Below are 27140 nucleotides of genomic sequence, written 5' to 3' on the forward strand. Positions count from 1 at the left end.
GACCTAATCCGAGGCGTATTTGAATAGTTGAATGTAAGAATCGCATTATCTATACAATGTCAGCACCCTGGCATCTTTACAGCAGTAATACGAGAAACTGATTCATGTATAAAACTCCTCTTGCGTCAGACTACCAAAGGGTCGCGTTTTCTCCTACAGGACTTGAATGCAGCTTCGCCTCGCTCTGCAGCAACAATGGCTACAATCTGTCAGATATGGAGACCGGACCGAGGACGGTGCATCAAAACGAACGCAATTGTTCTCGTATTGTTTATGGATCTGGTCTTACAGTGTGTCCACGGTATGTTACAGACTTACACCACCTCGACATGTGTGTATGGCCAGTTTACATTTGGGTAAACGATCGTTACCGTACTAACGTCCGCCAGCTTCCTCTCACAGTTAGCATCAACTGGCTAGCCAGCTAGCTCACAGCTAGCAGTGAAAACGTGAAGCAGTGAGCATCACTGATTGAACAGATGTCTGTCAACCACAACAGGCATCTCTAAATATTTGAATAGTATTTTACTGACTGTGTTAATACTCTACAAGCCCTGGATAACAGTTACAATGGGTTAGTTACGGGTAAGTTAATGTCTTTAGCTAGTGTGCAGAGGGCGTCACGTCGAATCGCGTCATATTTTTTGGTGTAACGTTACTTAAATAACTTTTAATAAGTGAAAAGACTTATTAAAGACAGACATGGATGATTTCTGATTGAGTGTGTAAGCAGAGAGTAACGCGTTGTTGCCAGCAAACCTCGCTGTACTATAGGTTAAAGTTATTGTGAAGCAGAAATGTTACGTACTTCATAAAATAAGCTTTTCAGTGTTATTAACGTGAAGTACCTGAACTACACCTCAATATACGACTAATCTATATTTAACTATACGTTTGGTTTGTCATCTTTTTGTTACAATGACTGCAAACGGTGCCCAATCAGACAAATGTCACAATAGTTTTTTATATATTAGGGATGGTAACTGCAGTCATCGCAGATTTGGACTCATCGTATATTCTCTTCGTGGTCTTTTTTCCTGTTAGGATATCTGAGCTCTCCTCATACTGGTCAGGTTCTCCCCTACGCCAGAGATGCCCAGCATGGCCCTGTAATCACTAGCCCAGTGGTCCCTGCTGCAGCCTCAGGTAAACACTCAGCCACAGTGTGTTTTTAGGATGACCTATACATTTTAGAGACCCACCCTTACATTTTTTGTAGAACAAAAACGTACAGAGAAATATAACACAGTGTTTAAAGTATTAACTAACCTAAGTCTGGGGTTGATGACATGCAATTATTTCACAGATTGCATTTTCTGAAATCATATACTGGCTTATGACACTCAAAGCACTCTCCTACTCAAAAATAGTTTCATCAGACAGGAATTAACTGCACATCTGTTCATATCCATAATACATAATACACGGGTACACTGGGTATTTGTAATGTAATATTTGTATTCTTAAACTTAAAGCATAGAGGCACGAATAGAGAAACAACAGCTATTCTTGAAATAATTGGTCAGATGCTTTTTAAAATGTTTTTATGTTTATGTTTTGAACTAAAAGGATGTATTTGACTTTTTCACCCTTTGTTACATCAAAGAGAACATGACACAATGCATGTCTTTTGCTGGCTAGTAGTTACTCAGAATAGAGCAATCAGGGGTAAATGGCCTTCCACAAGGACTCTCTGATGGTCTTTTTGATGAGGGCAGAGTCCCACAGCCTTATTTTCCCAAGTTGGAAAGAGATTCAAAGGGATTCAGTCACGAGTCTCCCAATATGTTCACATTAATGATCCAATAAATTAACTCAGATATCAAACTTGCAGAAAATGTGTGGTTACATCGCATTGATTATTCTAGTTAAAAATAGAAGTCCTTATGTTTGCTGTTTTTCAGCCTCTCCTGCAGATGAAGAGAGCTACACTTCCAGGTGTCCAAGTGGGGGTTTGTGCAGCCGCTTGCCAGCTGATTGCATTTACTGCAATTACCAACACAACTGCACATACGGGACACCAGCATCTTTCACCTGTAAACCCAAAAAAGGAGTTCACTGTATAGTAAGTATCCGTTGATGCTGTGATATTGGTACCATTACTAGCTCATTGGTAAAAAAGAGAAATGGCACATATGGTCCTATCATGCTTGTATCATTTATGTCAGCTGTGACGTGTGAAGTCATCTAAGTGTTTTCTTGATGAAAGTCACCCAGACAAATTGTTGCGCACAATGGTAGAAATTGTAATGAAAAGCTCTAGTGCTTTAATTTTAGAGATTGCTTTGTAGTGATGACATCATGTTTTGTTGTGTGTTTGCAGGGAGAGTCGGGACAGCAGCAAACCAACTTCTCTTTGTCTGTCATATGTCAGTTCTGCTGGCAGCTGGATCCTTCGCAGTACCGCTGCTCAAACTCTACGAACTGTATGACAGTGTCCTGCCCACGCAAGCGCTACAACGCCACCTGTGACGTCTTAGATCATGTACATTGTTTAGGTATGGAAAATGATCTGCTTTATAACCTACTTGGTGTCTTTAGAGTAGAAGAGATGACTCTTTAGATGATCATCAGTGGAGTAAGTCTGTGTGTTTGTGTGTAGTGCCTGAGGGAAGTGTGGGTTTTACAGATTTTCTTGTTTACAAACTGAACTTAAATTGTTAGCTATTTGTGGTTACTTTAAAGATGAGTGTGCACGGTTCCACAGTCTTTCTGGTGATAATTTCCAGGTTTTAAATGGGAAATGCAGAACATGTATGGGAAAGAAAATAGAAAGTCAGTTTTCTGCTGTTACACATTTATAGTAACTGCATATGTAGTTGTAGTTTCACACATCAGGACTCGGATGACTTTTAGCTTTCTGTTGTACCAATAAAAAAAAAAGAAGAGTAATTTAAAATCAGTTTAGCTATATTATATTTATCACACTTTACATCTTAACTGTCCATACGATAGCAGTATTTATAGCTTCAGAATTATTTTTACAATGTGTTTACCAGCATCCGACCAATCCTCTATCAGCCAGTCACTGTGTATGTAGTAAATTAGGTCATTTATGACAAACAAGGTCGGTCACACACTGAGCTGTGCTTATTAAGAGTTATTTTCACCTTTTTAAATGAAAGTTGCTCTCAACAGCGTGGTCCTAGGCATCTGTACCATTTGGAAAACACCTGGTTTGAAAATGTTTATTGCACATGCCCCATGATGTCCTTAGATAGACTGTTGCACAGTCAAGAGCCAGACTGAGCACCACACAATGTTTTTTTTTTAAATGGAACACATTCTGTTGATATGTCGTCACTTATCTTTATTAGAAATGTTTTTACATTGGAAATGTGTTTTCAATCATGCTAATTTGTTTCCTGAAATTTAAGGCTTTAGTTTTGCTGTGAAAGCGGGGCCACTCTACTGAGTCCACTAAATGTCTTTTTTTCCTCCTGCAGGTAGAAGACGTTTTCAGAAACGTTTATTTTGCAACTGGACTGGAGGATACAAATGGTCAACAGCACTAGCACTCAGGTAAGCTTGCGAGTTATGACCGGCTTTGATGTTGTCAAGTCTTAAAAGAATCCTTGTTGAATCAGGATGTGTATGCTCTAAAAGCATCTCTGATTTTCTTTCTCTTTTTTTCTCTCATCTCTTTCTGTAGCATTACGCTCGGTGGTTTTGGGGCAGATCGCTTTTATCTGGGCCAGTGGAGAGAAGGTCTGGGCAAGCTGTTCAGTTTTGGAGGACTGGGCATTTGGACTTTGATAGATGTGCTTTTGATAGGCGTTGGTTATGTGGGACCTGCTGACGGTTCGCTTTACATCTGAAACAAAGCTCTGGAGACATGGCTGGACTGTTTGCACCCTGTTCCGCTTCACTGTCGAGGACTGAAGATCCGAGATGCCGTGTTCTTAGCACGTTCGCCCGCCCAAGCTTGCTGTGCAACACATCCCCATCCCATCTGCTAACAAGCAGGAAGTGTTTTCCTCATCACACCAAGGATGACTCTACCCACACAACCATCAGATCAATCCCAATCATTCTGTGTCCGTCTCCTGTTGAGATTCTGCAGATGGAGCTGTGCAGGGGGATGAAAAGCCAGTAATTATGTCTATGTGTTCGGTTTGACTTAACTGATGGATAGGCTGTGTCATGCTGATATATAGATATGTTTGGTTTCCTGTGGAGCTGTGTTTCACAGACATCCTGTCACCTAAGAGCCATGTGTTGACCTCCCTTTTGGCAATGTAAATGCATTGATGGGCGTCAAATGGTAACCATGGCTACAGAGCTTTTATGGTAGAACCAGACACAAAAGACAAGCTGTAAGATATTTATTTGCTGATAGAAAGTGAGAATATACAGAAGGAAAATATATGTTCAGGTGTTTTAACAGGCAGCAGATAAGTGTACCTGTAGATGAATACAACAGTTACTTTGCATGTACATGTTTTCCTTACATTGTGAGGCTACAACTGTAAGAGCATTGCCCCAAAGGCAAGATATAATAATACCATGGCCTTTCAAAAGCTCATATCAAATGTTGACAAGTTTGAGGTTATTGTTAAAGTTCATATGGTGTATAAGTAAATGCACGAGACGCACTACAGGTTTAAATAGCGAACTGGAACTGGTAAACAACCTGAAGCGGGCACAGGTGCAAAAACTATAATTGCTGTCATCATTTACTGCAACCTTTAGATAACAATCTTTAAGTGTGTGTGTTTTTGTACATGTTCTGACACAAATATGTTGCACTAGCAGACCACAGTCAGTTAAGGTTTTTCTGTGTTGGATATATTAGAGATATCCAGTGCATTCAAATGGCATTTTTCCCCACCAAACACATATCATTCTTCACATTGCAACAAATGACTATCTGTGTACTAACACTGTAGGATCTTTTCTTAAGACCGTGTGGCATAAATGGTTCACCTCTCAGTTCATGTCAATTCTGTGGTTGATGCCAGGTTCTGTTGTAACACTGTAAATGACATGTTTTTTTAAGTTATGTAAATAAAAATTGTGAAATATTCTGTTTATCTGATTGTGTTTCTAGTAGTAACTGTCAGTCAGTGTATGAAAACTGTGACTAATGTTTTCATTTACTATGGTGAATCACGCTGATCTTGCACACAACATGATCACGCTTTACATTAAAACCAGTGAATTTTGAAGGAAAAACGAAAAGCTGACCAAGTATTTACTGAAGACATAAACACAAGTGTACTGAAAAGACGCCTTTCTTTTCATTTTCATGAAGCAAGCAGTCTGGGTCAGTAGTTTACTGTTTCCACATCAGTCAATGAATAAAAAAAACCTTTTGATTTTCTTTCTGATCTATTGATTCCTTTAAGAGACACGTTATTCTCTTTTCTCCTCACCAGCGAGGTCAGAGGTCCACATCATTCCAGGATATTGAACTTGAGCAGGACAGATGATTTGATTGAAGGGACAATGAGCATGTTTCTTCTGGGTGAATACTGTTCTCCCTGTAGCCTCTGATAGGAATACAGAGCTCTATTATTAGCTGAGGTCATTTTCACAGATGTCTGATGTTTTTCTCACATTAAACACACTGACTGGTGCCAGAAGCCTATGTAACCCACAGGTGTGTGTCAGAGATAGAGGGTCAGGAGTGTAATGTGGTGGTTGAAAAACACTCCCTGCTTAAACTATGATTGTGTGGGAGCATTTGAGCGAGGCAGTGAACTACAGCTGGTGGTGAACCATGTTTAGCAGAGGATGGTAGAGTATGGCAGTACAGTCATTCCAGTAAATCAGTTATGTTTTTACAACAGCACTATTTAATTCCACTATTCATGTCTGTGTTCATGTTACATAATGAGAGGCAGGAAAAAAAAAAACAGGAAAAAAAATCCCTTGCTAGTAGGTTTGTGGGTTTTGTGTCAACTTTTCCAATTGGCTGCTTTGCTCATGCTGTTGTAAATTTACTCCACCCTAATTCTAGTTCCTCAAACTTGACACCACGCTCACACACGACCTATTCTCCCTCCCACTCCCTCCCACAGACTGATGCAAGTGTTAGTCATATACTCTGAGTTGAGAAAGAGATTTGAAATGCTCACCTATATTTATAGGGACATCATTTAGTATCTTATGTTATGATGAAATGTTGATGAAAGGCTTTGTAACCCTGCATCCACAATGTAGTACTCAGGATTTCTGCCACCGAAGCCCCAAAGTGACACAGTTTACATGCATTTGTGAACTTGTGTGAGCTCTCAATGTGTATAACATAGAGTGCAAACTTAATATATGTTTGTATGTCTGTATATGTATGAATGAGTATATACATTTAAAACTGAGTATGATGAGTAAGATGAAGGTAAAAGTATATGGTTGAACATAACGTTTAGTGACATACTCTACAATACTGAGCACAAATACTAAGCTGGAAGGTACTATTTCAGATCACAGATGTGATCTGATCACCACATCTTACCAATTATGTCTGGGAATAATCAAGTCTAAACTAAACTAAATGACTGCACTTAATAACACAATATTCATACATCAATGGATACTGCCCAATTACAAATAATGACCAGAGTGGTACCCTGCTACTTTTGCTATTATTTCTCTTTATGGCATTGTCATTTGCTGTGCGTATGAAACCATTCTTAATGGTAATTATACAGAACTTGGTGTTATGAGAGTAATAGTTTGATGTTGTGCTACTTATTTCAAACAGTAATTATGCACATGGTTAGAATGAACAAACATCGGGAGTTGAGCCAAAATATTGTCTGTCAAAGACAGACAGTATCACGACTTCCTAGTTTTGAATTGCTAATCATGCAAATAGGAGAACAAAAGTTTATTCATCCGTCTCTTACGCAATCCCACTTAGTCTCATCGCAGCTCTGAATTTTCAAGCATGGGTTGTGACCCTCTCTATACCCAGCAGAATGTCCTCACATTATGTTCACCCCTGCAGGAGAGGTAGCATCAATAACAGAGAGTGGATTAACAGAATGCTGGCACCAGATTAATTCAGAAAGCCACTGTTTACTCCTTTTCTCTCACACTCAGGAGCATTTGAAATCACCCGAGGATGTGGCACAAATTACACTGCCTATAAAAATTCATCTCCACCCTTAGACTTTCTCATTTCATGTTGCAACACAACACTGAATCACAATGGTGTAATTAGTTTTTTTTTTATACTAATCAACAGAGAGGACAATTTGAGAGAAATAAACACAAATCTCAACAATAGCATTTAAATAAAAAAAAATATTCAAACCAATATAAATGATTGAATGTCCTCTTTGCTAGGACACACAAAGCATCAGCAGTGCTGCCTTTTGTTTTGTAAAAAAACAACATGTAATTAGTTGAATGGAGATCACCTGTTGTTAATCAGCGAGTGACATGTGCTTTCAACATATTTGAGAGGTCCAACAGCTGGGTAGTTATTTTCATGACAAAAATAGAGAGGAACATTCCAGACTAATTTTATGCAACTTCCAAAACTGAACATATATATAAATATATCTCCAATAACAATGTTTTTGTGAGAGGATAAGTGAAGAAGCTGCAGGGTTCCATGAATGAGAGGGGACACAGTGAAAACAGCTGCTGCTCCTCCACTCGTACCTTTATGACTGTCACTGGCTAACATCTGGGCTGGAAGACTAACACAAAAATGGAGGAAAGTGATGCAGTCAAACACAATCATATGTGTGATGTGAGTCAAACACCACACATTAGTGGAAACACACCATCCCTGTCACGTAGCCTGACGACGATGGCAGCATCATGCTGCGGGGATGCTCCTGTGCAGCAGGCCCGGAGAGGCTTGTGAAAGGTTAACATAAATGCAGCAAAACATTGACAGGAAAACCTGCTGCAGTGTTCCAGAGAACTGTGGGAGATGATTTATTTTCCAGCAGGACAGCAAACCCCAAACATAAAGCCAACGCAATGCAGGAATTTACTGTATTCCAAACAATGAAACTGTCTCGTGGCCAATTCTGAATAAAAACCTCAATGCAATCATGAATTTGTGGTGAGACATAAAAGAATAGCTGCTCGGTCAGTCGCTACACAACTTGACAAAGATTGAGCGAAAAAGAAAGGGGAAAATCCGGGTGCACAAACCTCATAAATGCATCCACAGGCTCAGGCAGTGCCTGACAAGGTGCCTCTGCTGCATACGGACATGTCCGTGTGAATGCTAATGCAACCACTAAGCCTATATTGTATTTAGATGTGTGTCAACTGCAGCCTTTTTTTTCCCCTTCTTCGTTTGACATTACACCATCCTGTATCCAAAACTTACACCCACTAAATTCACCACTGTATAACTAAAACATGAAAAAGTCCAGTGGGAGTGATAGCATTTATCAACACTGCACCTACTAAGATACTGGGAGCTTGAATAAATCACCTTTGTGACTAGTCTGTTCTTCCATTTTGTGAATGTTTTCTGCTCCTCAGAACGCTGAATTTGCTTATAACCCATTAATTCTCTTTTCATCCTCCCATCTGTGCAGTCCATTTTAAAACACACCAGTGTGCCAATTCTGCTTTCCGAGTCTGGAATCACTCCTACACTCTTGGCGTAGCAGCAGCAGTATCTCACTTTACATGTTGAAATAAAAAAAAAAAGAAAAAGCGTGGGTCATTGTTGTTTCAGACCATCATGAACACCTTGAAATGTGTCACAAACAAAAGAAGAAGGCAGGCCAAATGCAATTTTAGTGATTTATTTGTACAATAGGAATCGCACTGTACAAATACCCCAGCTCAGATGTAAAGGCAAGAACATAAGACCTGCCTGACCTGAACATCCCTCAAACCTCACTGTGAGCTTAGACTGATGAAAACAGATATGACAAGGGAAAATAAAAATAAAAGCTAAAAAAATAAATAAAGCAGCTACCTGCCCAACAAATAAACATTTACAAGGCTAGAAGAGACTCTTCCCAACTAAGTGCCAAAGCATACTCAAAAGATTGAAATTAAAAAGGCAAAAATAAAATAAAATTTCAACTGTCCAACCTTTATGGCAGTGGAGCGATTATGGCCTCAGTTTAAATAGCATGTAAAAATGGAACTCACAGTAGACAAATACAGAGAAAAAAGGCATATGGTGATATCTCTATCAAATCCATGTGCCTATGCCAGGTACACCACTTACACATTTACACAGCATCCACAGACAATGTTGTGAGCTTTTACACGCATACGTCAAGACAGAGGACACTTCAATTTAAAAAGAAAAAAAACAAAAGAAAAGAAAGTGAGATTCTTTCCCCAACCCGCTCCATGTAGAACAAGTTCAGACAGCGATGGAGGTGAAATGTTCCATTTCAATGGTGTCTGTGAAGTTTCCTCTCAAACCAATATCAATTCATATTCACTCAAATTTCCCATTAGTAAATCTCTAATGTTACCATGTCAACTCAAAACGTCGTATAAAAATATAACAAATACTGAAAACCGATGCACTCAACAAAAATATATCTACACAGTCTCAAAATATGGGGTGGGGGCTGAGTGACATGGCCAAGAACAGCTCAAATGTCCAACATCGTTTTATCTCTGGGGGATAAGGAATGCATAAGGATCCTCCGCAGATCAAGTCTGAGTGGCTGCAGTCTTTCCCCTCTCACCAACAGTGACACAGTGAAAGCCACGGGTTCCGTCAGGACCCCTTGGCAGCCTCATTACACCCGGTGGCAGGCCGTCTGCGTTCTGGATCTTCCTACCCAGCATCGGACTGCCTACTGGACTGCTCTCCTGAGACGCCACCTGCTTGCGGCGCTGAACCCACGGGCTCCCTGAAGGGGTAAGGCTACTGTCCGAAGAGTAATCAGCCCAGCGACGCCCGGGCTCAGGGCTCAGTCTGCCCTCAATGACTAATGGAGACTTGTGGGAATGAGGAGATTTACGCTGAGAACACGGGCTGGCACGAGGACTTGACCAGGGGCTGTTACGTGGGGACCCAGGACTCAGGTGATTGTTCTGGAAGCTGATGCCTGCAGTGGTGGGGCTGAGCTTGTTGCAGGACTGGGACTTTCTGGCTAGCCTGGGTGATGTGGGAGTGCTCTCTGTATCTGAGGAGCTGCAGGCCGAGTCATCCCCGTGGTACTGAAGCTCTCGTACTCTGCTGTTGAGCGAGCGACTTTTGCGCATCCCTCCCTCCTCGCGCGGCCGTTCTTTAGGTACTTTCTTCTTGGGCGGCTTGGTGCCAATCAGGACCACCTTCAAACCCAGCAAACTGGCCCCTCCGTCCTCACACCCCACAGCTTCATTGGCTTTCACAGCAGCCTCCACCTCCTCAAACTCAACAATGGCACATTCCTCTGCACCTAGCTGGGCATAGCGGCCACTCAGCCTCTTTAGGTCAGCCGGCAGGTCCTTACCAGGCTTCAGGACTCTGACAGAAGCGATGGTGCCGTATGTTCCGAACGCTTTAAGCAACAGCTTCATCAGCTGCTCCTGCTGAGTGGCTCCTCCCTCACTGCTTCCATTATCCTTAGTGACTCCTGCGAGAGCAGCCAGCTCTGGCCACCTGTGCAAATCACTTAACAGAAGCATGCGACTAGGCAATGACTCGCTGGCAAAGACTGGCACTGCGGACTTGCGTCGCACCTTCCGCCCCTCGTCGTTCAGCTCAAGTATCTTTGAGTGTCTCAGAGCATAAGCAGTTGTTCTCCAGTCACGAGTCAAGTGCTTCACCTGCAAAGAGACAATGCGTGTGTTACATGGGTGAGACGCTGAGTGGTTTAAGAGGGCCGACTTATAAACACTAGGTCACTAATTTGATCTCTGCGACACATTCTCTTTGTGAGTTTAAAGCGTCAGCTATAAAACATACATTTAAGTCATCAGCAGAATTTGTCAGTAGTGTGTATTGCCTTCCTTTTAGTCATACTTCCTGAATCAATAACTGCACTGATGACATAACCAATTCCAAAGAAGCAAACATCCTGGCTTCATGGCATTACTCAATTCATCACTCAATTCACTATATTATGAGTCACCTCATATTTGAATTCTTGTTTATTACAAAGATGTGTGTAGAGAATCACTTGTGGCATAAACAGATAAAAAAAACCAAACAACTGACAAATCTGACTGCATGAGCCTAAAGTAGCACCAGCTGTTGTGAATCAATGTGAGAATCTCATTCTGTCCTCAGCAGATAGTCGGGTTGACAGTAGAAACAGCCAGTCATTGATATTCTTATGAGCCTCTGCGTCATTCAGAATTATAAATGGCAAGCTTGGAGCTGTATCAAGGTCTCCATTTGGTTTCCATTTTAAACATGCTTTTCGCCAAGCCTTTAATTTAATTTGTACATTTTTTATCGATTTTAGTCATGTATCCCTTATGCTGATTTTGACTGGAAACTATACCCAGCTGACTATCACCTAAGAAATATCAAAATATAAATACAAAAAAAAAAAAAACTAAACATATAATCTACCAGTGGACTATTAAGCACATGGAGTGTACACTATATGCTTAACCTGTCATAGCAAAGGCTTTGTGTGCAGTTTCTAGCCTTATCAGGACAGGGAACTTAAATTGATTTCTAATGTGCTTTCAGAGTACGCTTGCTTGCTTTGTACATAGTTACCTTTTTGAATGAGGTGAGCAACTTGACACTGACAAACCCAAGCTTGTTGCGTCTGACGTGTTTGAGCAGAAAGGCATCATGCTCCAGGTTCTCATCGGACAGGTAGTACTCGATCTGAGCAACCAACTTTTGAATGAGCTCTGGATCTGGGGGCTGCCAGCTCTCCTCCTCCAACTCCCCTCCACTGGTCCCCGCACCACTGTGTGTAGGAAAGACAACATGCATAATGGTCAGCGGATTATTCTCTAGTACAATCACTGAAAACAGTAGAATGCTTCATATACTCAACTGCCAGTATTACAACTGTTACACATTTCACTTTCATTAATACCATAAGCCCCAGGCTTGTAAGATGTTGGCATGAATTCATCCTCGTCCTGGCATTTCCCTCTGCAACATGCTTGAGTGAAATGAGATTGACTCTGCTGCTGTTTGCTTCCCCCCTTTCACATTTTCCTTACAGCAGTGACAAGCTGGATCTCTAGCCACAGTCACCATACCTCAGTGCCAGACCTCGACACGACAGCGCCCCATCAATCTTGAAACTGCCAAGACCTCTCCATCTGAAGGGAGCAGAGTCACAGGCTCGCCCTCCCACACAGAATATGGTGGCTTATCAAATCCACTTAACACAATTTACAAAAACTGGTAGAGAAACACTGCAGAGCTGAGAGTTATGGCACAATTTGATCTCAGTCAGACACCTGGCTGACACTGAAGCTGCGCAGTAAATTGGCCGTGCAGATTAGAGTGAGGAGTGAGGGTCTGAATGAAATTTTGTGGGATGACTCATCAACTCCTCCAGCATCCTCCCTCCTTTCCTCCCTCGCACACCCTCAGTCAACAGCTTTCCAGCATGCTGACCACACAGCTGGCAAGAGCCAACAGCTTCCCCGGGACTTCTGATGAAGACAACCGCATGCAATAAAAGAGAATACTGTCAGCCACTTGAGAGAGCATCTAAACACATAGAATAAAGAAAACACAGCATGAATGCTGGGGATAGTGAAAATGTGCCTTGCTGTGATGAAGTCGACTCTTAAGTCACACTGTCACTCTCTGAAGGAATGTTACTGGAGGTGAAACAGCCACATGTAAAGAAATGACAATCTGCACTTCCTCTCCCTCTAAGTTCCGGGCATGCTTCCTATCAGTGATTGCGTGAGTTTAACATACATCCTGTGAGAGAAACGTGTTGCAAAGAAACAGGTGTGCACGGATTTTACATTAGCTCTTTATGCAAGGGGCCATTAAGGTGTGACCTACAAATAAACTGAAACGCTTGGTCTGGAGAGAGCGATTTATTTTCCCCTTTGGCCTTTCTATCACTGACTCACTCTTTGCGCACGCAGTCCGAGTAGGGAACTTATAGGCTAGAGGATAAAAATAGAAAGCCATGACGCAGGGGAATTAGATTAAAGTGAAGGTGGCATCCTTTATCCTCAGGTGTCTGCTTTTCCACCACTGATGCTGCCTACAGGTGGTAAAAAACGTTATCGCCGTCCCACCCAAGAGATAATAATATCCCTCAAGTATGACTGTGAGGATTTACTCTCATCTATTGTCCTTCCTCGCACGTTGTTCCGTTTGTGATACACCTGTTGATATGAGGGTTTATTTGTGCAGCTTCTTTCTACACCACTGACATTCTTTCAGTGAAACAAAAAAAAAAAAAGAAAAAAAAAAGGCAACAATCTAACAATAACCAAAGCTGCTCTGCTCGCGTGCTGGCTGTACCAATTGAGGTAACCGGCCAATACTGAAGCAATAAAAATCCGACGCAGAAATAGTCTGGTAGGCTTCCAATAACCTTGACAGCGAGAGAAAAAACGTGTCATTCACCCTCCAGCCTCACTGATCCCACTTAGTACCCTCGTGTTTTGGGGGCAACGGTTGATCTGAATGTATGGAACTAAAACACATTTGACACATTCATGAAAGTAAAAGTCGTTCACGGGCCAGAAAGCAGTTTTGTTTACCCTTGTTACCACATCATTTAATGTTAAGCCAATTAACTTAAAAGTGGCAAATGACTCAAACCTCGATTTGTCGTGTCTTCCGATTTCGTCCTCGCTACAACTGCCTCCGAGGAAGTCAATATTGTTGGATGACAATTCTTCGGGTTCCTCGTCCTCTGCCGCTTGAATAGCCACTGTTATCGTCACCGTGCCCATCTCCTGCGAGTGCTGATCCACGGTGATTACCTCATCTATGCCCTGCTCAGCTGACGCATCCGAGGCGCGCTCCGCTGGGTTCGGTTCGGGGATCCCTGCGGACCCACTCATGTTGCTCGGATAAGTCAAGGTGCTTCCACCCGCTGCCTTCCCTCGGTCGGTTGTAGCAGCAGCGGCAGCAGCAGAGCCTCCCTGGAAGCTTGTTATCTCGCTCGACTCGAAGGCACAGACAGGATACGGGGTGCGTAAAGCTGCTCGACGCTTCCACGGGCACCAGTGATGGCGGAGAAGCACCCAGGGGGCTCCGAAGACGCGCTCCACGGCTCGCCAGAGACCCCCGATCCAGATCCGACCCGACGGAGGGCCCTGAGGAGCAGCGGGGCTTGTAGCAGCCAGCGAGACGCAGCCTGGACCTGGTGAGACCGACGGGCTGGAGCCTCCTTGTGCTTCTACTGCTGCTACTGCTGCCCCTGCTACTTCCTCATATGTAAGAGGCTTTCTGCTTTTGAAACGAGCTCTGGGATTGGGCCGCGGCAGCGTCTCTTCGCATTCATTCCCAATCCGCAAGCAAAAGCTGACACAAAGCCAAGAGGGAGGCAAGAGGAAGGAGAGGCAGCGCATGAAGGCGTTCACCAAAGCGTGCATATTTCTCTTTCTATTTTTTTTTCTCCACACACAGATTTTTGTACACAATGTTGTCTCTTTCTGTGAGGACACCAATGCCTCGTTTACATGTGACTAAGTAGGGAAGCAAATTTGCGGGTTCCGCTCTAATTAGGAAATTGCCGTGCCAAGGACTACCCCTTCTTTAAGGTCCCTAATTGGATAATAGGCTTTTTAGCGTCTGGTTGCACCCAGGAAGTAAGAAGTGCATTTGCCTAAAGGAATAAAGAAACATGAATTGGTAGTCGGTAGATATCATTGAATGCAAGGCTAGTAGTTTACCAAAACCCCAGATTAGACATAATCTGTAGACTATAGATGAAATTATGAGGATTTTTGTTTGGTGGTTTGGTACAAACCTCTTACCCAGAGCTTCCACCAGAACCGCCACCAAAACAGTCTATTAATTTGTCTCCAAACTTTATGTTCATTTATTTTATATATGCATTTATCATAAATACTGTTTCAAAGCCTTCTCCACAGCTTGGAACATATTTCTGGTGGTAGAGAAATAGGCTTATGGATTTTCTTCACAATAACAACAACAACCCATAAAACAATTTTCTATTTAACATCATTGAAAGAAATATTAGAATCAACCCCAAAACCTCATTTGTATGTAATTGTATTATGTAAACTCTCCATCAGGTCTGTAAAACGTGCAGATTCCCAGAAACAATACTGATGACATGTCCTCCTGCAGTAAATAATAAACTGTGATGTTTTTTTCTTGTCCGACAAATCCACTAGCACCTCCAAGAGAAGGTGTGTGGATCAGGAGTTCATTTAGAATCAGAGATTTGTGTCTGATAGCAGGTAATCAGCGGAGAGCATTAAGCAGTCATTTGAATACTTGTCTGTAGGCTACACCTCAAGTTCATTTTAGTCACTTGTTGTTGGCCTCCATCCTAATAACTCGGTAAATCACCCATACCAATTTTGTTGGCTGTTGCCAGCTCCGCATGAAATGTCTTTACTCCACGCTTTGGCAAGCGAGGCTCACAGCTGGTGGGCAGACTGACTCATTCTCTGCACCACATGCCATACAGTGCTCAAGTTTGTGCACAATGCAACGTGGGGGAGAGAGAGCGAGAGAGACAATGTGTGAGTGAGAAAGAGGGGGATAAGTGAATAATGTAAAGGATTTAGTTTCTTATTGGGGACTAAAATCTTATTTTCTTGGATCATTTCAACAGTTTCAAACTTGTCTGAAGACTTTTCAGAATCACATCTCATTTGTGTTCAGACATATTCTGTCTTGTTTAATTTAATATGCACTAATTTCTAGAAAAATGACTTGAACCAGTAGAATGAAGGTATGAATCAATGTACACTGTAATCTGCATTAGAGGCAACATGAGGATGGAAAGCACCGGCAAGTGGAGTTGTTACCCACTTCCTCTTTTTAAGGATTGTTGCCCCGGTTTGATGTAGAGGCTCTTCGAAGGTCCACTTTCAATTCTCTGTGCCCAAAACGTGTACAGAATAATCAGCAAAAATGTACAAAAAGGGGATTTTGTCCACATTTACGTACGTCACTGGGAGTGTACAAATAGAGACACCTTTTGGTGTAATTTGATACCACAGTACTACAAAGTAGCCTTCAACATGTCCATAAATCACCACCTCTCTAAAACATTCTTGATAAAAATTAAATAAGACAATAGTTTCATTTAGATAAGATGTATTATAGGGTTCGTTTACTGTTTAAGGTTGATCTAGTTGCACTAATGAACTGGAGATTCAGTCAAGCTTTATGGTGCCATTCTAAAAATCCTTCTCAAGGCATTTTCCTTCAATTCACACCCTAACACGGCTTCTTCATTTTGCATAATTTCCTTTTTCTCACCTCTGGCTCCCTTTGCACCCCCAGCCCTACAAACCAAAGTCTCTCTTTAAATTTTATCACTGAAATACTTTTCCTTTTCCTTTTTCTTTCCCCTTTTTAGGGCCCGAGCACTGACAAGTCAGTGAGGGACCTATTGCTTTTGCCAGGATTCTTATTATTCCTATTTTTCACGTTCTTATGCCGTGTAATGAATCGCATTTTTGGTGGCCTGAACATGCATGAAAACTCATGAAATTCTGCACATACGTCGCAGCTGGTGAAAATTTATTTAATTTAACGTGATTGGACGCAAGCGTGGTAAGGGGACTCGCTAGCGCCCCCACACGTCGGGTCATGTGACCACAAATCTTCTCGGATCTGCATGAAATTTACATATGTCATAGGTCTCATTGGATCATTGGAAAATTAATTTTGTGGAATTTTTTTACCTAACAGGAAGTCGCCCACGCGGCGTGGCGTTCACCGATTTTCATTTTTCGAACACCGCTTTGAGGACTTTATGATGTTCACAGAATCATGAAACCTGCCACGTAGGTTTCAAATCATAAGCTCTTTCATCTGATACCACATTTGCCCAATATTTTGCCCCAACAGCTCAGTAGCGCCCCCTAATGCCTTTTCCCACTTAGCATGTACTGACAAGCTCTAAAACTCACCAAATTGGACACACTCATCAGGACTCACAAATATTATTTTTTTGTATAACCGCAGCCTTTTAAGTGGCAATATGACTCTACAGCGCCCCCTAGAGCATTAAAAGTTGAAGCCCCGCCTTCTACATGCACGTACATGAACGAAATTTAGGATTCATATATATCATGACCAGACGCACAAAAAAGCCTCTTGGACACATACCCTAAGTCCAACAGGAAGTCGGCCATCTTGGATCACAGGTGCATTTTTGCCGCCATTTTCCCCATTTCCAGCCCTCGTACTTTAACGAACTCCTCCTGCAGTTTTGACTCCACAGACTTAAGATTCGCATTGTATCATCATCAGACCTTGATGATGTAAACTTGACGACAGATTTTTCCTACGTTATACCAGGTGGGCGTGGCAGTCGTTTGTTTGTATAAACAAACAACTCCTTGTAACTCCTCCATACATTGTCGGATGTTTATACATGCACTGCGTAAAATGTCACACCTGGTGACGCCGTTTCAATTTCAACATCATTGGGGGTGGATGTGGCAAGGGGTCTCCATAGCGCCCCCTAACAGCAGGTCATGTGACCACAAACTTTGTCTGATCTTCGTGAAATTTACAGGTCTCATAGCACTCATGGGTAAACCCTCAAATTATTTTTTTCAAATTTTTCGCTCTAACAGGAAGTGAGTTATTGTGCATTTCCTGCGTCAATTTTCCGTTTTTCCCTCTGCGTTTAGAGGACTTTCCCGTCTTCACAGAATCACCAAATTGCCCACATAGGTTCACACTCAGGCGCACTTTAATTTGAGACCATAACTGCCTCTGGGCGTGGCACAACAGCTCAATAGCGCCCCCTAATGCCTTTATCCATTTTGTACATTTTCACAAACTCCTACACTCACCAAATTGTACACATACGTCAACAGTCACACATATTGACTACTGACAAAGTTTGGGATTTTTAAGTGAGAAGATGACTCCACAGCGCCCCCTGGAAGATTTCAAAGTTTAAGCCCCGCCTTCCACATTGACATAGAAAAATGAAATCGACAAGGCCTATGTATTATGTCCAGATGCACAAAAAAGCCTCTTGGACCCATACCCTAAGTCCAACAGGAAGTCGGCCATCCAGGCTAAAATGTTCAATCTGGATCATTTTTATTATTATTATAGTTGTACGCCTTTTTGACAGCCTAAACATGCCCCAAAACTCACCAAAACTTGCAATCATGTCCGATCCGGAGAAAACTTTGATATTTTAAGGAGCGGGGAAATGGCCGACGCAAAAATTGATTAATAGCGCCCCCTAGAAAATTTAAAAAATCAAGCCCCTCCACTCAGATTGACGTAGACAAACGAAATTCGGTGAACACATGTATCATGTCCAGACACACTAAAAAGCCTCTTGGACCCATAGCCTAAGTCCAACAGGAAGTCGGCCATCCAGGCTAAAATGCTCAATCTTGACGCTTTTTTGGCCCTTCACCCACATTCCTTTGTGCTGAGAAGTCACCCAGACTCATTTCTGGTCTTAGTTTGCCATCTAGTGGAGACATTAACTGCTGCACACAATGTTCAATTAAAGGCACAGGAGCAAAGACATCTACATGCCAGTTTTGACAGCCCTGCGACTGCCGCACGCACCGACGTGCACGTACGGCGTTACAGTTGGGGGGAAAACGGGGGGGTGCGAGGGCCCTTCGACACTGCTTGCAGTTTTAATTTATTCTTGTTCTTCTTATTACTTTCCCTTTTGTTTATTTGATAGGGACAATGCAAGTTAATGTAGTATCACTTCCACTCATTACAAACACATTGAAGATGTGATGTTCTGCATACAGAGATTATAATAAATACATAAAATACTGTAAAATGAATAATTACTGAATAAAAAAATGTTGATCTCAGTTGTTATACTTGTTCTATCTGTGGTAGGTTTTCCACTGATATAATGCTTAGTTTCTTTGTCAGTTTATTTAAAGGTTTCCAAAGGGGTATGGATCTACCTTTGGCCTCCTCTATTAGTTGAGAGAAATATAAAACTTTTGCCTTTCTTAAAACCATTGTCACTTTATTTGCGAGTCCTTTGTAAATAAAATCAGTGGACAATCCACTTGACAATGCTGTTTTAAGAGCAAAATCTCATTTTTTGTATTAGTGAGAGGATCCTGCTATTTAACTGTGGTTAAAAATGCTGAATTTTCATGGTGTATTTCTCAACTATCCTGGTTAGGTCATCAGTCAGTGAGTTGCAACACATGTTAACATCATCCATTTGCAGCATATTGTCCCATTTAATATCTCTAATATCATTTTCCAACTGTCTACTTTTCATCTTTGGGATTCCCATTTTTCTGGAGGCGTTTTTCCGATAGTTTTCTTCTCTGGTGAATATTGAGTATTGACGATTGACTACTGAATTTATGTTGGAAATTGTATTTAGACATTGTTTTCAGTTTTCATTAATTTTTTTCTTCCATCCAGTTTATGTACACTTGGGGAGTTTTTCCGAAACAGCTTCGGGCTGCAGTTTGGAATCTTTAAATCCCATTGAGATATAGTGATATGGCATTATACAAATCAACTCAATTTCCTTTAAGTTATGTGATGAATGTTGTGATCTTAATGTAATCTTAATAATTGTTGTAATCAGTCGGTAAAACAGATGAACCCTCTTGGATGAGTAAAGATCTTCAAGATAAAAACAGAAGGTCCAACTGACTTTCATGTACTACTAATTTAGTTTTGTCACTGCGAAAAGAACTTCATGTGAACTCTTTAAGAGCCAATAAAGACACTTGGATGAACGGCACATTCAGTTCTTTTTGAGGTAGTAATTATCGATGTAAGATAGCAGGAGATCCATTGTGTTAAAACCTGCTATGCCACTTAGTTGCAGTACTTATTGCTGTTAGCAATGGGTACAGTAGCTGGAGGCTAATAGCGTTATTATGAGGGCCCCAGAGAGAAATGTATTTTTTGAAATTCCTTAGAAATAAAATTTTAATAAAGAATTTTTGAACACTGTAGGGAACTGAAAACAAAAGTTGTTTTTTTTACTCTCAGAGGCCCTCCTGTCTTTGTCTTTGCACAGCTTGACATTATTGGTACGAGAACATGGCAGATGGAAGGGGCCATGGTAACCAATCTGTTTCCCCCCCTCCATGTGTGTTTTCTCCATCCATGTTCGAGCAATTCTGCAAAAAATGGGGGATGGTTGAATAACCCAACGAGGAAATGTTTGCACCCCCCCCCCCCCCCCAATTCTATTGCAGCTTTATTGAATTGAAAGCTGTTTTGGCATGTAAACTAATCAATTTCAACCTTAGAGATATCTTGCATTAAATCAATTGATTAAAGTGAAGAATAAAACAGAATCCCTTCATTCTTCCTTTTTTATTTTGTACTGCCAATTACAGTACATGTTTTCTTCTTATCACGCACCCTTTTAGACACTGACATGGTTATTAAACCAACCACTTAAAATAAGGTTACTGGAGAAGTGGGTTACTTTGAGCCTATTGAATGTTTCAATCAAACTATTACCTTAACCTGGTTATGCTTTGTATTCTTAGCTTTGGTTATGTCATACTGAATGTAATAGTGCTACATTCACCCTGGTTAGGCAGAGGTTACATAGAGGTTGTTGAATAAATACTGAATGAAAGCTTGAAATCATGAACTCAGAGTTTTCAAGTAATCTCCTTTCCCCTTCAACTGTGACATTACATGCATCTTTTCAGCTCCTGTGGATAAACAAAAACATAAATGCTTAAGAAATGGATTGACTGACTGTCACTCTCAGTCAAGCACGCACACACACACACACACACACACACACACACACACACACACACACACACACACACACACACACACACACACACACACACACACACACACACACACACACACACCTACACACACACACACACACACAGGGCAGATGTATGGTGGTATGTATTTGACCCTTTACTGTAATTCCACCTCCATATTTTTAAAGTGACAATATGTTTACAAATGATTTCCTGTTTCTTCATTTGCATATCTGCCAGTCAAAGCAGGGGTCGTGCTGTGCTGCTGTCAACAAATCAGCACTCCATGGTACAATTACACCATGTTTATTTTTGCATTGCTTATGATAAAAAAGCCACACTTGTTTATTTCCTGTTCTAACAGGCAGCATATTTCATATATCATTCCCACTACATCATGTATCCAACACACTGCAAACAGAGATCCTACATACATATTTACACCAAATATGTAAATACACATGCAGTAAATGCCACACTTACACCTTGGTCCAGTAGAAAACGTACAATGGATAAACAAGAAAAAAGGTTTTTTGTCATAGCAGAGGTAGAGAAGTTATTTGATACATCTTGTGGTGCAATTTAGACACATTGACACATCATGAAGAACCTGTGGTCATCAGATGATTTGGGTCTTAACATCAGACACCCTCATATAATCAAACCACAACTTGTGTCCAGGTAGTGCATTACGTCATGCACCAGAAACAACAGGAAAGCCTTTTGAGTGACTTCCAAGATGTTCCCAATGACCTTTTTCTTTGCAGCCTTCACGTCCCAAAGAATTCCGGGATCCAGTTTAGAGACTGGTCTCCTATGAAGGAACCTGAACACAACTCTATGTAGGCAGCAGACCAAAAAATCTGTTAATGTTCTAATAGTCTGCTGGTTCTTGGAAGTTCTGGGCCTAGCTCCTCCTCCGTTTCACCAGGTGCTGTATCAGATACGGACACTGTGCATTGCACCATTTGGTCCTTCCTCAAGCAGCCCATCTCGGTCTGATGGATCTTTAAGACCTCTTGGGTTTTTGCCAACCTTGCTGCATCTGCACTCGTAGTCATTTGCTCATTAGCTTGAGTTGTTACAGGTATAGCTGTCTGTTTGGGGTGTTAATCCTCTCCTCTTATCAGGCATCCTAGGTGGTATTTCTCTCAAGAGCTGCAGCTTGCACATGGGTTGCTTACCCTCCCTAACCTGGATGCTGTCTCTCCAGTCATCACCACATGGTTTGCGGTTGTCACCCAGCCTTTTCCTGGATGTCATTGGCATTGCCATGCTGAGTTACATTCACTTACATTCAATACACATCATAGACTAGGACAAGGATACACGAGTTCCAGATAAAATGTGAAAAATACATGAAAAACACCTTTTATTTATCTGTGTTTCTTCTATATGAAGAAAAGCTGCATAGATCTATCTATACCCAACTGGAGTTCACATTGTACTCATTTCAATATGGCCTGTCACACAAACTGTTGATGATCACCTCCCATAATATTTGTCAGCCTGTGCTTCATGAATAGATTGTGACAGGCAGTGTGTGGGATGTCCCTTTGATGAATCTGGACTTGTGTTCTCTCAGCAACCGCTTATTACTGCCAGAGTAAAAAGGGTGAAAATACATTACGGTTTCTATTTTATCACATTTGGGTTATCTGCAGTGTTTTTGACTGAATTGGTAGTCATCTGAGTTATATTGACAAACAAATAGAGCCTGTAGATAAATACTTATCCATGTATGATATAACAAAGAATTAATATGTTATAATATATAACAACCTCGCATATACATCAACCTCTTGACCACTTTAAAATCAGACTTTCTAACTGTGGACATTTTGAGTTGTTGTTAATCTAATTACTGACACCTGTACCTCTCTTGCTATGACAAGTTCAAATGTTGAACAAGAGAAATCTCTCTTTTGCAAATGCACCAAGATCAGTAAGGTTACATTTTGAGATATACAGTAGTGAACAGTAGGCTAGTGGCAGAGATTAATCAGTATTTAAAAAAAAAAAAAAAATCAAAGATATCTGAGAGACACAAGTGACTCACTGCCATGGCTTACTGATTCCAACAGAGCCATCATTAGTGCTATTTGTTGCATCCGTGCAAAATGTCCAAGAAATGTCTCTTAACAGTGTTGCTGTGGTCATTATCATAGCAATCTCTTTCCTTAGCATAACATCCATTTTATCTGGAGTACAAAATAGGAGCAGAGAAAATGTCCAAATTAAATGTTCACAGGCGTAGGTAGAAGTAATTACTTGCTTTTTGAAGTGTTTTGTTTTAATTATGTTGCTGTAAGTATGATGAAAAAAGGTGCATGCTGTTTGGTGTAATTTGCATCTCAACAAAGACAATAATCTATCATAAAGTGTATGTTAATGTTTTCTGGTATTTGTCATACTTGCTGTTCGATTGTCACATTATGACTATATACCATACTGATATCACTAGGATTAGGATTTTGACCAATAGTTTGAATGGCATACTTACATGTGACTCATACAGTATACTAGACAACCTGTCTAGGGTCTCTCTACAAGTTGTGACATGCTGGAAAGGCTGAGTGCACCCACATTTCAAAGGTCTATGTAAATGTCCATAGCACAGGCTCCTAGTGTTTACTGAAGTTATCAGACCATTTGTTTTTCTACTGAATTTACGTTTTACGTTGTAGGTGTATTCTGTCAGGATGAGCATGATTGGCTGATATTTACCCTTGCCCTGTTTAACTAAGAAAGATCACCAGTGTTATGTAAAATGACAACAAGGCTTTATAAACATGCCAGCGTTAACCTGACAGGGGGGCCCTGGTGTTGCGCATGAGCTGTAGGCCCTTACTGACTGACTGTTCTGCCCACTTTCTCTACATTATATATGAACCTGTCAAGTGCAGTCCATACAGCAGAAACATACCAACCAGAGCTCCTATTCTTGGACACCACCTGGTTTCATTCATTGCTGCCTGTCATTATTTTTGCTGTCATTTTGTCGGAGTCAGAATCATCTTTGTGCATGTTTACAGATGCAAAGAAATGTTTAGTGGCTCTCGATGTTCTTATGGAATGGCTATACACAAGTGAAAGTGTTTCTGTGCACTGAAAACAGGATACAAATAGTGCAAAGAGTTGTAAATAGTAGGTGGTTATTTGCAGATACTGCTTGTTGAGATACAAGAGTAGTGAGTGAAATGTATTGCACATTTTGTTGTTAACAGGCCCACAGAAAGAACAAACTCGACACAGAGCTGTTGTACATGCTGCGCCACTATATTGGAAAACAATAACACGACTTTATAAAAAGTCTATAAACCAAACCATAAAAACACCCTATTTATCTAAATAAACCATTTTCGGACTAGTTTCCCAACGGAGTGCTTTTTAGTTACACGGGAAGTGAGTATGTTACCAAGCAACGCCACCGTTGCCAGGGCAACAGCTCTTGTCTCCAAGCAAGTTTGAAGTTAGAGTAAAGATGAGCATCTGTGTTTGGAACAATAAATATAGCTGAACTCTAGCGATACTACTGTAGTGAATCAGTTAGCATCTTTTTTTAAACAGCGGAATTGAAGTTAGGTTCAAGACTGTTTTCATGTGCTGTTTCTTTTCAGCGTCCGACGTCGCTCTCAGCTGTTCTGCTAACATTAGCTAAATGGAGTTGGAGCAGGGTGAAGGCAGAACAATGCATAAACACAACAACACCAGTGGGAACCATAAATGGCTGTTTCTCACCCCCATGGTAAATACCACTTGTAATAGTCTTTTATCATTGCTTCAGTATAATGGGCTAACGTATCTACAGTAACTTGAAAAATGTAGTGGGGGGAAAAGTTTACGTTAATGTTAGTTGAAGTTTGTAGCCTAGCTGTGTTTTAATGTTTGAGCAGGATGTTTGTGCCTTGTTTATTTCAACACAGTTGACCAATTAGTAAAATATTTTTGCAGGTTAACAGCTGCAAGTTGCACCTTACAACTGTCAAATCATTAGCACCAGAGAAAGGCCAGAGGATGGTGAGTCATGACCAGGAACACAGTGGGAGAAAAGCTAGTTAACGCTGATTGCTTACAGTTTTCAAATGCGTGATTCACAGTTTATCATGTTCACCGTTTTACAGACGGACTCTCATGATTTTGTAAAAGAAAAAAATGCGTGTTCAACCCAAACAATAAATCCTTCTCACCCAGGTAAGTTTGACCCTCACTCAATCACTATGATATAGCCTACATATGCCTACTCTCTATCTATACACCTATTAAAATATTTTGTATACATTTTTGAACTGATATATATTTATACTTTGTTTTAGCTCCTCATCCAGACCATCTCACAAATTTACCTCACAGATTGAAATACCTTTCATTGTTGTACAAACACAATGTTTTTTTAATTTATTTAACGACTTAGGCTATCTTAAATTATAGCCCCCTCCCTCTTTCTGTCACAGAAAATGTTTTGTATATTGCTCGGAAGTTAATTATTTAATGCTTAAGACATCATTTGTGCAGACTTAAATTGTACTAGATCCACAAACCTCAAAGAATGTGACTATAGATATAGATGTTCATTATTTTTGGGGAACACAGAGAGAATATGAACAAACAAACACACATGGCACCTGCATGATTTTAATAATAATCACAGTTAAATTAAATCACTTAAATTAAATACAAAATAGTTTTTTTTTAAAGAGTGCAAAAGTGATTATACATAGTTTAAAAAAAGGAATATACACAGCAAGGTGCTTTACATTGGACACAACACATTTGTCCACACCCTGAAAAAAAAAAATCAGTATGAGGGCCCTTAAAGGCAAACTCATCTCTTTCTTCATTATAAAATCTCAGTCTCTCCAGGTGTAATGTGTTTGCCATCTCTCTCAACCACAAATTATACATGGGTACAGAGTTCATTTTCCACACTTGCAAGATTAACTTTTGAGCAATTACCACTCAAAACCAAACAACCATATTTTCATACTTATTGGCCAAACATAAGAAGCTTGTTGTGCCAAGGATGGCTTTAAGAGGATCAGCTTCCCAAAAGCCTCAGCAAAACAATGAAAGATGCTTTTCTTTCTCTACCGCATGACCAGAAAGAATGTGTTTAATTACTGATCATCACTGGCAGGTGGTGCTCCAAGTCTTTCTGCGCATGAAGCTAGAGACAAATCCAGGAGACCAACCCACAGTGCAGGGGGCTCTTGCTACCGTAATTCCTTAAACCTTCATAAGCCAGCAGGTAAATATAGAAATATCACTTGATTGATGTTTAGTTGGTTTTCTTGCTCACAAATATAAAGCATTGCTTTTTATGCAATACACTATGATATTTCATGTATACTGAGTTCAGTGTGTTATGTCCATGTCAGGTGGCTCTGGAGTACATAAGTACAATGCAGTTCCTGGTTCTCTCCTCACTCGGTTGCCATGTGACAGTTTTCCATCCAATTTTCAACGAATAGACTTGGACAGGTACCCTTTCCCTCTTATACATTCAGGTCATTGACTGTGATTTTAAGAACTGTATCTGTATTAGTATAGAGCATGTTGGTTCAGCTGAATGTCAATATAAATTGTATGATAGACATGAGGTGTGTCATGGCAGGTCTATGTAAGCTTGCTTGCAATTTCTTTCTTATTCTTATGTCATCCGTATGTCATTAAGTGTTGTTGGTTTCACGAACTCTGCCTGACCTTCACAGTATTTGCAGTAGACATAATAAAACTTTCATTTAAAATGGTAAGTGCTTCAGATTACCACCAGGGAGCAGTAAAGTCCCTTAAAATACCCACCCCTTCCTCCAGAGATAAGTGCTTACTTAACAGTGGCAGAGCAATCAATATTTATATTGAAGAACTAAATCAGTCTTTTACAATAAAATTTGCATGGATTTAAGATTAAATACACTTGTTATGTAATGAATTATTTAAGTGTAGAACTTTATAATTCATATTAAGCCCAAATCTTTTAAAAGGTTTTTTTAATTATCCAGGCACAGTCTGGAAGAATGCCCCCAGCTTGGCTTTATGGATGAACTGCAACTTCTCAACCTCCAACACAATCTGATCACAAGGATCCAGCATCTGTCACATTTGCAACAGCTCGTTTTCCTGAACTTGTATGACAATAACATCTCTGAAATGACTGGCATTGAAGCTCTAAGCTCTCTCAGGATCCTTATGCTGGGGAAGAACAGGTTAGTAGTTATCACCGAATTCACAAGCAAACAAACGCATGAATTTGTCACATTTCTCTGAATGCTGTGTTACATACAAGCGGCTCAGGCCACATTTGTAGAGCAAATATTGATTGAAAGTATATTCAAGAATCCTGCTATTTGCATGTAGCATTTTATAGATTTTCTACACCAGCC

At 40.7% G+C, this 27140-nt stretch overlaps 3 protein-coding genes across 3 annotated transcripts in view; 2 read left to right on the top strand and 1 right to left on the bottom strand.

Annotated features, from left to right (window-relative positions):
- The first annotated feature begins 167 nt into the window (after positions 1-167).
- Positions 168-5199, top strand: tm2d3 (TM2 domain containing 3). The gene is made up of 6 exons (XM_062444465.1): positions 168-301; positions 1045-1146; positions 1905-2065; positions 2324-2498; positions 3447-3522; positions 3653-5199. The coding sequence occupies exons 1-6, from the start codon at positions 196-198 to the stop codon at positions 3816-3818; spliced, it is 786 nt and encodes a 261-aa protein (XP_062300449.1). The 5' UTR covers positions 168-195; the 3' UTR covers positions 3819-5199.
- A 3797-nt stretch (positions 5200-8996) lies between these two features.
- larp6a (La ribonucleoprotein 6, translational regulator a) lies at positions 8997-22032 on the bottom strand. Its single transcript, XM_062418069.1, is given in 6 exon segments — positions 8997-10704; positions 11609-11807; positions 13649-14451; positions 14454-14487; positions 15838-15908; positions 21952-22032. Coding segments are annotated over 6 exon segments (2292 nt in total). The 3' UTR covers positions 8997-9600.
- A 2386-nt stretch (positions 22033-24418) lies between these two features.
- The window catches only part of LOC133979542 (leucine-rich repeat-containing protein 49), a 33284-nt gene continuing 30562 nt past the window's right edge, over positions 24419-27140 (top strand). The window contains exons 1-5 of the mRNA XM_062418082.1: positions 24419-24505; positions 24712-24799; positions 25883-26005; positions 26136-26238; positions 26760-26963. Of these exons, the coding sequence (XP_062274066.1) occupies positions 24419-24505; positions 24712-24799; positions 25883-26005; positions 26136-26238; positions 26760-26963 (605 nt within the window). The remainder of the gene's footprint in view (positions 24506-24711; positions 24800-25882; positions 26006-26135; positions 26239-26759; positions 26964-27140) is intronic.

The sequence above is a fragment of the Scomber scombrus genome, chromosome 1, assembly GCF_963691925.1.
Source record: "Scomber scombrus chromosome 1, fScoSco1.1, whole genome shotgun sequence".
Taxonomy (NCBI): domain Eukaryota; kingdom Metazoa; phylum Chordata; class Actinopteri; order Scombriformes; family Scombridae; genus Scomber; species Scomber scombrus.

Coding starts and splice junctions, on each gene's coding strand:
- tm2d3 (XM_062444465.1), top strand. CDS start 196: ATGGCTACAATCTGTCAGATATGGAGACCGGACCGAGGACGGTGCATC. Junction 2,066..2,323: donor AAAAAGGAGTTCACTGTATA/GTAAGTATCCGT, acceptor GTGTGTTTGCAG/GGAGAGTCGGGACAGCAGCA. Junction 2,499..3,446: donor AGATCATGTACATTGTTTAG/GTATGGAAAATG, acceptor TTCCTCCTGCAG/GTAGAAGACGTTTTCAGAAA.